General features: G+C 43.8%; 1 protein-coding gene across 1 annotated transcript in view; it reads right to left on the bottom strand.

Annotated features, from left to right (window-relative positions):
• LOC121288275 (plasminogen-like) overlaps nt 1-12,244 on the bottom strand; it is a 216,023-nt gene that overhangs the window by 36,588 nt on the left and 167,191 nt on the right. The window contains exons 22-24 of the mRNA XM_041206794.1: nt 8,377-8,387; nt 1,480-1,583; nt 288-362 (exon numbers count right to left, since the gene is read on the bottom strand). Coding sequence (XP_041062728.1) covers nt 288-362; nt 1,480-1,583; nt 8,377-8,387 — 190 coding nt within the window. The remainder of the gene's footprint in view (nt 1-287; nt 363-1,479; nt 1,584-8,376; nt 8,388-12,244) is intronic.

Raw genomic sequence — 12,244 nt, 5'->3', positions numbered from 1 at the left:
TGGTCAAAGAGAGCGGTATTAAGGAGCATCTTAAAGGGAGAGAGAGGGTTAGAGAGAGACAGAGAGGTTTAGGGAGGAAATTCCAGAGCTTAGGCTTTAGGAAGCTGAAAGCATTACTGTCAATGCTGGAGTGAGGTTTGAGAATTGGGGAGGGGCGAGGCCAGGGAGGGATGCGGAAGCAATGTTGAGAAACTTAAAGTCAAGGTGTTGTCCAACCAGGATTCAATGTTGGTCAGTGAAAACAAGGGTCTTTAAGGTTATGAGCATCCAATGCAGCATTCCCTTACCGTTCCATACAGTGTTTAGCTGTGAGTACCCACTTGGTATCGATAAGAGTCCCTCCACAGAAGTGAACACCAAAACTGCGATACATAAGACAGTTTTAATCATATAACATCAACTGATTGAAAAACTTTAACAGTATGGCTTCAGATGTCTGAAACAAGTATAATGAATATAAATAATGCAATGCGTAAAACAATCTTGTCATCTCCCCTGGCCTTTTTGTGAATTATTAAAAAAATTGAGCCCTCTGTTTATCGACCCTCCTGCCAGTCAAAACAGCTCATTTATTCTTTCACCCTCCTTCATCATTTTGAACATCTTTATTAAACCTTCCCAGAACTTCCTCTGCTTCCAGGAAAGCAATCATAACTTCTCTAGTTTCACCAGCTGAAATCCCACATCACAGTTACCATTCTGGTATATTTTCTCTGCTCCCACTCCATGGCCAGTTTCCGCTTCTGTACTATATCATTTCTGCCATTCCAGATTTGTTCATGGGATGTGGGCATCACTGGCAAGACCATCATCTACTGTCCATTCCTAACTGCCCTTGAGAAAGTGGCCACAAGCAGCCTACTTGAGCCAGCGCAGCCTACTTAGTGAACGTACAACCACGGAGAAATTAGAGAGTTCCAGGTTTTTGACCCAGTGACAGTGAAGGAAGGAGGATAATCCAAGTCAGGATGATGTGTTATTCGGAGGGGAACGTGCAGGTGGTGGCATTCCCATGCATCTGATGGCTGTATCCTAGGCAGTGGAGGTCAAGGGTTTGGGAGGTGTTGTTGAGTTGCTGCAAGTTGCTGCAGTGCAACTTATAGATGGTACACACCACTGCCACTGTAATGGTGGAGGGGGTGAATGTTTAAGGTGGTGGATGGGGTGCCAATCAAGTGGTCTGTCTTGCCCTTGATGGTGTCAAGCATCTTGAGCATTGTTGGAGCAGGCCACATCCATGCAAGTGGCGAGTATTCCATTACACTCTTGATTTGTGCCTTGTAGATGGTGGAGAGGCTTTGTAGAGTCAAGATGTTTGTAGCAAGTACCCAGTCTTTGACGTGCTCTTGAAGACACAGTATTTATGTGGCTGGTCTAGTTTAATTTTCTAGTATGTAACAGAAACTGGCTGCATGACTTCACTTGTAACTTATCTAGGAAAGATTTCTTACCATGTGTCTTCTGAGGCAAGTCACTTACTTGGTGCAAAGACTAATTTGCCAAGGCCAGGAGTGTGGTTTGGATATACAGCCACCAACAATTCTTCCAAAACATTTCTTGGGCTTAACAGTAGACCTTCCACACTCATTAGGTTGTTGTCCTAGCATCACAAAAAGATTAATTAGCTTATTTGTTTATGTGATACCTTTTCTGCTTTCAAACTCTCTCACCATTTTCAGGTTCCTAGTGCTAACTTTTAGTCAACTTGATGTCATGTGATTTTGGAAGAGGAATGGTCACCTTTATTGTGGTTTTATAATGATATAAAAAGCACCAATTTCTCATAAGGGTTTGGGCAAACACATTGTGGGTTCATTTATTGAGACTAGGCACTTGGGAACATTTATACAAAGATATAAAGCTTGAAGACACCAACAACTGAGCTGTCTGTGCTGTGCTCTGCTTAAAAGCAGAAGTGAAATTAGGGCTGGATCGCATGACACATTTCCTTTCTAGTGATGTCATGCTGCAATCACTTAAAGGCATAATGCAACACCCCCCTTTATTTTTAAAGATATTTTCCTCCATTCCAAAGAAGTATAACTATTTACAATACACATTCATGTTTAGTTACCATTACATAAGTATATAGAACAGTATGAGTCTCTAAAACATAGAAAGAATCTGCTGGTACACCCAGAACTTGTAATGGTAACCTTGTCTGGAAGTTTCTTTAATTGCTCACAGCGATCTGTGGGGTTGTCATTCTTAGGTGTTGTTCCTGGTTGCATTTGGGATCTTGTCCTCGGTGCAATAGGTCTGCAAGGTGGTTGAGGAGCTGGAATGGATCTCATTTATCCTAGATTATGCCTCACCATTGCACCTCTACATGTAATGACTTCATAGGACCTTGGTTCTAAACAATTCCTTGTCACCTTGGCTGGTTGCCATGTACCTTATGTGGGATTCTGAATGCAAACTTGGCAAATTCTGTGCCTGCATTTTTATCATGCACATTGCTCATCTTCTCTTGCAGTTTTAAAAGTTGCTCCCTAGTTTCTGAGAGAGTAGAATGGGTAAGGGTAAGTAGATTGGTATACGCACTGCTCAGCCAGACATGAGCTCTGCCAGTGATGGAACAGTTGCACTTAAAGGTGTCACTCTCAGATGTAACATTGGAATGTGTAGATATTATTTAACCTGCTTACATTTGAGAATTAGAGATTTCACTGTGGGAATCATCCGTTCAGCTAGGCCATTAGATTTAAGATAATGAGAAGAAGTGGCGTGATCAATCCACTTCTCACGTACCCTGAAATAGCTTATCGATAAATTAAAAGGCCATTATCTGTAATGATCTATCTAGGCACACCAGATAAACTGAAAATAGCACTTAGAGTGTGCGCAACAGCTGTGCTTGATACATTGTGCAATAATGGAGTATTTGATAAAGTAGTCGCGATGACAATGAAGTCAGTGCCATGGACATGAAAGAGGTCAGATACAATTTTGGACCAAGATGAATAGGAACTTCCTGTGGAGCCATTTGTTCTTTGTACTGGCTTGGCATATGCTCTTGACATGCCTCGCACTTTCTGACGGTGACTTCAATATCATTATTCAGATTTGGCCATTGGACTTACTCTCTTGCATGTCTTCTCATCCGACCTATGCCCAGCTGTGAGCGATGAAGTTGTTGACGAATTTCAGGTAGCAAGGAGTCTGGAATGATGACCTGCCTACCTTTAAAAATGACTCCCAGGGAGATGCCTAGCTTGTCCCAGTGAGGCCAAAATGGTCTTACGTCTGTGAACATGCTGAATTGAATCAGGCCATCTATCCTTCAATGATGGCTTTCCACAGTTTCTGTAATATAGAATCTTGCACTATTTTTTCTTGTTGGCATTTGTGTTGTGCAAAATGTACCAGATCAATGGATGGATTAGCATTCTCCTGCAAGTGTAATGTTGCAGCTCCCTTAAAAGTGCCAATTTTGTTAAAACATTCTGGATATTTTGATGTTAGATCATGAATTGAGGTGGTAGTAGTAGTTTCTGAGGTTGCCTGCCATATGACGTCTGACTGATTCCATGTACTGTTACTACTGTGAGGTCATGGCATAACGGTAGATCTCTGATCACTGGGCCTTTAGTATCCACAATGTAGAACTTCTGTGACACCCAGGAGGATTGATTCTGCTTGCACTCCAGAGCTATGGAATCTGCACATAGAATTCATGGACAGTTGTATGCTGAAAGTTGCACAGCAGTGGGTTCTGTCATGGCCTTCCATGTCCGTGGATACATGTCTTTTAGAATTTGCCTGGGTAGTATGTTAGCCCTTGCTCCCATGTCAATCTTGGCCAATAATGAGTAGTTACCTATTTTCTTAGGATAGGTAATTTTAATCTTGGTAAATACTTCAGACAATGAGATGGCACCTGTGTTTTCCACGAGATTGACTGTGCGCAATATTTGTTCACTGCTCGTCTCATCGTGCACATAATCGTCATTTTCTGGTATGTCAAACACCTTATGTATATGTTTCTGATGGGATACCAGTTTGTTGTTCTTATTGCTTGAAGGTACCGATTATATCTGGTCTGTTTGGATCAATGTACGGGTCTTTGTAGCTGCATCACGCCCTTACTCTCACGCACTTACACTGACAATGACCTTTTCTGCCACCTGCCTTACAGAATTAAAGGAAAGCTGGGCATTTCCTTGGTGCATGCAGAAGACCACACCTTCCACATGTCTTACTAAGTTTAGGTGCTCTAGTAAGTGCATCAACATTTGGGGTCATACTTAGGGCCTGTAAGCTTCTCTGACCTGCGAGGATCGCTTCATATTTATGTCATCTTTGAGTAGGTCTTCAATGTCTTCATACGTTTTAGGCTTGTCTAGCAGATTTTTCTGGAACGCTTCCATGGGAGTGGGTATGATTAACAACTCAACAATTCTGTCTTCTAGTTCTGCATTTGAAAAATCAAAGTATGTATCCTTTTCTCTGCATCTGCTGACAAAGTGGATTCTAGGCTGTTGTTGAATTGATATGAACTCTGGTTTTTGAATACGAAAGTTTAACCTGATTCTGAAATGGTCTTCCAATGTAGTACATATCTTTTGGGGGCCCTTTGTGGGGCCTGATGTGTTCAGCCTGTGTAGGCCTTCATTCTTAGTTGCTAGGTGAATTTTTATGGTTTGCTTATCTGGTTCAGATACACCTGAATCAAGAAACCATAGCTTTGGACACTGTTTAAACATTTTGAATTCAGATAGGAGGTCAGCTGCATCCCAATTTAAATGAGAATTTTGTGACATTCTGACAATATCAGCTCTTAGCTATTTTTAGCTCTCCCAATCTGTAAATGACATCAGAAATTCTGCTTTGAAGCCTCCTGATGGACCTTCACCATTCTTTACTTCTTCTGTTCTGTGGATTAGATTCAATTCCATACATGCCTTTCTATTTTTTCTTGAATTATATACAGTATTTCAGTAATTACTTTCTCTATGCGCTTTAAAGTAGTTGTTAATTCTCCCAGAAACTTCAGCTGAGTTCCTCCCGGTCCATGTAGCTTTTTGTAGGATGTTTGAAGAACTCTATTGTCTAACCATAGTACAGCTTCTGAAAGAAATAAAACTGTTGCTCCAGCACCTAATTTAAAGTGTTTCCTGGGACCTTCAACCAAGATCTCTGTACTCCAATAGTTCTTGCTTAATTCTTTAATCTCTCCTAAGAAGGGTATCTCAATGTCTTGTGAATCTTCAACTTCATGGTCTCTGTTTCCTTTTAAAACCTTTTCTTTTTCAACCTTCTGCCCGTTTTTCTACTGTGACATACTGCCTGAAAATGTCCCATCTTTTTGCACCGATGGCATTGTGCGTCTTTGGCAGAACAATTCCCGCACCCATGCCTTTCTTTACCGCACCAACAACAGCTAGTATGGGCTGCTGCCATTAATTGCTTTACATTCTGTAAGTCTCTCCTTCTCTCTATTTTCCATTTTTTATGTCTCTCAAATTCAACTACATCTGTTACTTTGGGATTTGGGCTGTCTCTCTCTGACTACCAATTGGTATTCTTCCTTATCTTGGCTTGTCTACTTAATTGAATCACCTTCCCCAGCGCCAAGTCTTCTCGGGACTGCAAATTATCTGATAATGTGTCATCCGTTACTCCAACAACTATTCTGTCACAGGGATTAACTCCTCTTTCAGATTACAGTACTCACAGGCTTCTGCTAATCAGTACAAATCATTAATAAATGCATTAATGCTTTCCCCATGTCTCTGGGTATATTTATTGGGCTTTATGAGTTCCACGATAGTGTTCTTGTGGAGATTTAACTATGTCTCCAATGCATCAGTGACTTTGGCATATCTGGCTTTACCCATCGATCCCCAGGTGACTAGGATGTTGTCCACTCAGTCACCTATGACGTACAAAAGTGTACTGACCTGCTACAGTGCGGTTTGGCTGAGAGACCCTGTGATATCTCACACAGTTACATGTGGGGAAATGGCCATAGGGGAATCAATAGGGAAATTGGAGGAATTAAAAATTTGAGAGTTACTGGGGCAGATCAGCAATTGATGGTGACAAATGATGCAATTTGTGTTCCAGGTAGTTTGATGAAGGGAAAGGTATTAATGGGAGATATTCATGGAATTTATTTGCCTGTTTCTTTGTGACTTAGTAAACAGAATTGATACAGTGGTAATTGTTCCTAGGTTACCTATTGAAGGAGTTGATTTTATTCTGGGTAATAATTTGGCTAGCAGAGACAATAACATAGCAACAATTGTATTGCAGCAGGAATTTGATCATGCTGATCTTACTAAACTCCAAAAAATTACTGTGGCCAGACATATGAAGCTTATTGCCAGTAATGAGCACTTGAAGGAAAACCTGATCAGTGTAGAGAACCAACTTTCATGCACTAAAGATATTGTTGCTAATCAAAAATGAGAACTGATGAGAACAATTGAGCTATCAGTCACAGGAAGTAGACCACTTGACTGAGGACTTGAGATGTCTAAATGATAAAGCTTGTAGAAGCAAACTTAACAAAGAAAGATCTTCAGTTAAAACTTGACGAACTTCAAGCATCAGAAGACTCTATGAAGTATTGTGAAAAATGCCTTGAATGGGAAAAGGAATTGCTGGTAAATCAGAGCAATTAGCAGACTTGTCCAGTATTAATATCAGCTGGGATCATAACAAGGTGATGAAAGGCATCACACAAATAAAGAACAACAAAGCATCAGGGGGTGATGGAATCCCCACTGAAATCTTTAAGCATGAAGGAAAGAAACTAACATTACAGCTCCATGCCCTTATCCTACAGATTCGGAATGAAGAGGATGTCCCAAATGATCTCAAAGACATCATGATTATGACAATCTTCAATAAACGGGACAAATCCAACTGTGGAAATTACAGAGGCATCTCCCTGCTTTCCATAGCAAGAAGGATCATTATAAGAACCCTGCTGAATTGACTTATTACACTTGCTGAAGAGCTACTTCGCAAATCTCAACGTGGGTTCAGCCATCAAGAGGCATGGCCAACATGATTTTACAGCTCACTAACTATAAGAAAAATGTTGCGAACAACATCAACCTCACTATCTAGCATTCTTTGACTTTACATTGGCATTCAACTCTGTAAATTGTGAAACACTCTGGAAGATTCTGCTGAAGCATGGATGTCTTCCAAAATCTGTTACCATTCTTCGCCTGCTCCATGATGATACGCCAGCAGTGATCCATAACAATGGGTCCATTTCAGGCCCTTTTGAGGTTAAGACAGGAGTCAAACAAGGTTGTGTCATTGTATCATTTCTGATGTTCCTTGCTGCCAAGCTCCATCTGATTAGACACAAGCTCCCCGCTGGAGTACAGCTTTTTTATCGAATGGACAGTAAACTATTTAATCTCAGATGGCTCCAATCAAAAACTAAGACCACACCGACCTCAGTTGTTGAGCTCCAATACGCTGATTATGCTGCAGTCAGTGCTGTGTTGGAAATGGATCTCCAGAGAATTGCTAACATATTTACTGAGGCATACAACAAGATGTAACTTACACCCGATATTCAGAAGACCAAAGTCCCCTACCAGCAAGCTCCAAATCACACGCTCCAGCCCATGGATTAGCATTCATGGTGAGTGCCTGGAAATTGAGGAACACTTCCAGTATCTTAGAAGTTATCTTTCACAGAAGGTTGACATTGACGAAGAAATCCAGCATCACTTGAAACCTGCTGCTGGCCGATGAAATGAGTATTTGAATATCGTGACATCGCAACTGAAACCAAGCTCTTGGTTTACCTTGCAGTGGTGATCCTTTCCTTATTGTACAGAGCTGAAACATGGACAATGTATTGGAGGAACCTCAAAGCACTGGAATAATACCATCAATGCTGCCTGAAGAATATCTTACACATTAAGTGGGAGGACAAGTGCACCAACATCAGAGTCCTCTCACAAGCAGGCAACACAAGCATCGAGGCTTTGGTCATCCACCAACAGCTTCATTGGATTGGTCATATAGTTCGGATATCAGATAATAGGTTCCCAAAGCAGGTCTTCTTCCCCCAGCTCAGTCAGGGCAGGCGCACCAGAGGAGGACAGAAGAAGCGGTTCAAGGATGTGCCAAAAGCCAACATGAAAAAATGCAACATTGACATCAACTCCTGGGAGACCATCACCTTGAACTGAACCAGATGGCGGCAGAGTCTGTGGGAAGAATCCCAGCATGTTGCGACCCAATTATGCCAAAATGAAGAGGGAAAGCGAAAGAGGCAAAAAGAACACGCCATGACCCAAATGAATAATACACAACCAGACATTCCATATGACAACAAATGCCCTACATGACATAAAGTCTGCAGATCCCAAATCAGCCATCTTTGGACAGATGGAAGACAATTATCCCTGCTGGCAAGGGATATCCTACAATAATAAAAATAATAATTTGTCCATGCAAACACTTTGCCCTGTCCCCACCCTGTTGTTGCATCAAATTGGTTTTAGGCTTTTAATGATCTACCATCCACCATCCTGCTTGCAAGACTGTTCCAAGTGTTGTTCATCATCGACATGAAGAACCTCCTGATATCAGCCCTCATGTTGCTTTTTACTAGTTTAAACCTCTGCCCCTAGTTCTACTCCCATTGTTTAAGTTAAAGTATTATTCCACATTAAAATTTTCCATACAGTTTACTATAAGTATATCTCTACAGGATCACCTCACAGGTGTCTATTTTCCAGGATAAATAGCCTGTTTCTTCAGTCTTCTCTCAGAATTCACATCCCTGACTCTAGTGGCAGAATTTTCTGGCTGACGGGCAGGTGGCAGAGCCCGCATGTTACCGCTTAAAATGTCACATGCTGATGTCGCGCGAGTGTCCTGACATCAGTGCGCGGCATCGCGATATTTAGGTCGGTGGGCACGCTATGCAGAGCGAAGTGCGCCCGCCATTAATTAAAGGCCTTAAGGCCATTAAGTTGCCAATCGACGAGGATTTTGAGGGGCCCATGCGAACATCGGCTCAGCGCATGGACCTAACGGCCAGGCGGGTAAGTGATTTTTTAGCAAAACTCATGCACTGGCGGGATACGTGGGCTCAGAGGGGTTGTTCATGCTTTTCCTGAAGTATTTAATGCAGAAAGTGTTTTAAACTTGCCTGTGTGATTGTTAGCAGTTCAGATCGATTTCCAACAGCTTTCTCTGTACTTTGAAGCTTCAGCTCACCAGTCTGCAGGCAGTAATCTTTATTGGGCCTGCAGCTTTCTGGAGGCCTACATTTAGTTTAGGTATGGGTTTTGACATCTCCACTGGAGGCAGATCCTCTGAGGAGGAAGGGAGGGATAGAATAAGGAGGAGGACAGGAGTGAAAAACCAGCCTCCAGGGGAGCCACCTTTGGGAGGCCAGGCGCAGGCACGAGGGGCGCAGGGCCAAAAGGTTGTCCAAGGTGGAATAGGCCACAGAAGACGCCACTATCCTGCTGCCAGGGTATACAGGCGGCAAAGCAGCTACCTCAATATGACTGAGCTGCAGTGCCGAAGAAGGCACACACAAATGCAGCACAAAGGAAACACCCTCAGCCACGGTCAGAAAACTGGACTTTATTCAATCCAACATCAAACAGAAACGTTGCTCTTGCACACATAACTATTTTTTCCCTAATCTAGGGCCAACACAAAATCACGAGTGACATACCCGTGGAGTGCCTAACATGCCTTATGCTTTTGTTTGCGGGTGCTACGTCTAGGTGCCTCCCCATTGCTCGGAGTGGCTTGTGAGACAGCCTGCTGACTCTGCTGTCCTGTTGGCGTCAATGACCTTGGTGGGCATCCACTGGCCCGTGGAGCCTTTGGGGAGACAGAATGGATGGGACTGTGGACCTCAAATACCTGGCCACTGCACCCCAGCCTCGCCGACACCTGCCAACCTGGCCGCCTCCCCAGCTCCATAGCCTGCTCCTCGTAGGTGGTGAGGTGCTGCAGCATGGCGTGCCCACCACCACTTCGCTGGCGCTCCCTGAAATTGTGTTCGGTTTTTGCCTGCAGAACAGAGAAGAGGATTTATTGGGGTTGATCGCTCATGTACTCTGCACGCACATGCCGTACCCCTACCACTGTGGCCCATCTGAGGCCTCCAGTGGCTCCTGTCCACACTACTGGTAATCAGTCCCGAGAAGATAGTACAGCTGGTCCCAACTCCCTCTCCAACGGCCACCTGACACATTCAGCATCCATCACTTGGAATGACACACTGGTCTTAGCGCCCATGGCAAGGAGGCGAAACTAGGTGCGGCACTGAGGCCTGCAGATGGCTCTTGGCCACGAAACCTTGAGGTTCCCCTTCCACCATCAATATGACATGTATTGGGGTGCTGAGTATGTGTCTAGCTGTCTTCCCTGCAGGTTGCCCCCAGGCTACTCAAATGCGACAAACACCAACATATGCTGCGGGGAGAACTCATCTTCTCCTCAACCACTAAGGCTGATGTAAGCATGGTCACTAACTGTTTGCCCACCCAGCGTGCACCAAATGCCCAATGCAGTAACAACACTAAGACATGGGGGGTGGTGTGGGGCTCAAAGGTTAAGGCTACCTGCTGGGTCAAATGGCCAAGGCTGACATGGTACTCACCCTTCCAGAGCACAACAAATCATTGAATAGCTTGCGGCACTGTATTCCTGTGCGCTGCACATTGTCATGGGCGCTTACTGCCTCCACCAGCTCCTGCCACGCCTGCCTGGTGACATGGGGAGCCCTCCTCCTCCCATCCTCTGGATACAAAATATCACGATGGTTGGACACCTCTTCAAGGAGGATAGCAAGGCATGCATCTGAGAAGCGGGGGGCACAGTGGCACCCCTGCTGGCCTATCCTGCAGTCTGCCCCCCTCCTCCTCCTCCTGGGCCCCGAAAGCAGCTTGTCGCTCTCTGTCAGTGGCCATGGTGCACTGCTTCAACGAGGCTGCCTAGCCACTCTTTTTACAGACTGCCGGTTCCCCATTGGAACCGGTGGCCTGAACACGCCCTCCGCCACAACAATTTTCCCGTTGTACATGGGAGTTGCTAACCCGCTGGGTGGGCCTTAATTGGCGTGCGGTCCGTTTCAGCGGCGGCAATTGGCTGCCTGCCTGCCACCGAGTCAGTCGGGCCCGCCCGCCTGTCAAGGGCAAAATCCTGCCCTGGGGGTCAGCCTCATGGCTCTTCTCTACAATTCCTTGTATTTTAGTGGCTAGAACTGCACAGTATTCAAAACCTGTTCTACATAGCAGAGTATAATTTAATCACTACTTCATCTGATGTATTCTATTGTTCTGGCAATGTAGTTCAAAGATTCTATTGGTTTTGTCCATTGCTGCTCAGTATTGGTTAGCCCTAGTGAATGTTGAGTTTGTGTCATTCATGTAGTACATGTCATGGATTTTTCCTTCCTGTTTGCAGTAACTTATTTGTATTAAATTTCATCTGCCACTTTTTGTCCCATTCATATGTTTTGTTTATGTTATATTGTTATATTATTGGCAAAGAGCTGGGGACTAATTGTTATCTGAATACATATCTCAGGGTGCTACATTCACCACTGCATTGCAGTCAATGCTGAGTAACAATGTATCAGTCCACCAGCCACGTGGCGACCTGAAAGAAATTGATGAAGCTCCACCATTTTGAGTCAAAAGTGTGATTATTTTGAATTCTGGGAATCAATGGTTCTTTTATTTCAGTGAGTCCAGGAAACCTGATCTCAGGAGCTTTGTTTCCAAAAGAAACGTGATTAAGGAGCATCAATCTCATGTGCTGGAAAAGGAGATGCCCTTCTCTCCCATCTTAATGAGAATAAGCTGCAGGAGTCCATGACCTGCAGGACGATGTAGGAAGTATGTTAGGGCATGTAGCACAGCCTGGTGACAGTGTCAGTCCAGGGAAGTCTTTCAGCATCATGACATCTGGAGGAAGTTTGTAGGGTGATGGTTGACTCCAGACTGTCGGTCATGACTGGTTCATTGTTTTTTTTAGGCTGCGTTTGCTGCCAATATGGTATATGCGCAGTTGTACCATTTCATTCCGTGACGTCATTATCCTTTCCATTTAATTTCTTGGTATCTTAGGATTTTGGACCGAAAAAAGGTTATTTTGTTTCGAAGAAAATACAATAGCCATTTCGCCTAGGTAATTTCCTTTAGCTTTATCTTTTTCTATGGCAATGACCCATTTCAAACAAGCAAGCATGTGCAGAGAGGCTGGAGACTTCAAACTCCCTTGAAAATGCAAT

This window comes from Carcharodon carcharias, chromosome 2 (genome assembly GCF_017639515.1).
Source record: "Carcharodon carcharias isolate sCarCar2 chromosome 2, sCarCar2.pri, whole genome shotgun sequence".
NCBI classification, from domain to species: domain Eukaryota; kingdom Metazoa; phylum Chordata; class Chondrichthyes; order Lamniformes; family Lamnidae; genus Carcharodon; species Carcharodon carcharias.
The sequence above is the reverse complement of the archived record's forward strand: the minus strand, read 5'-3'. Positions and strand labels throughout refer to the sequence as shown.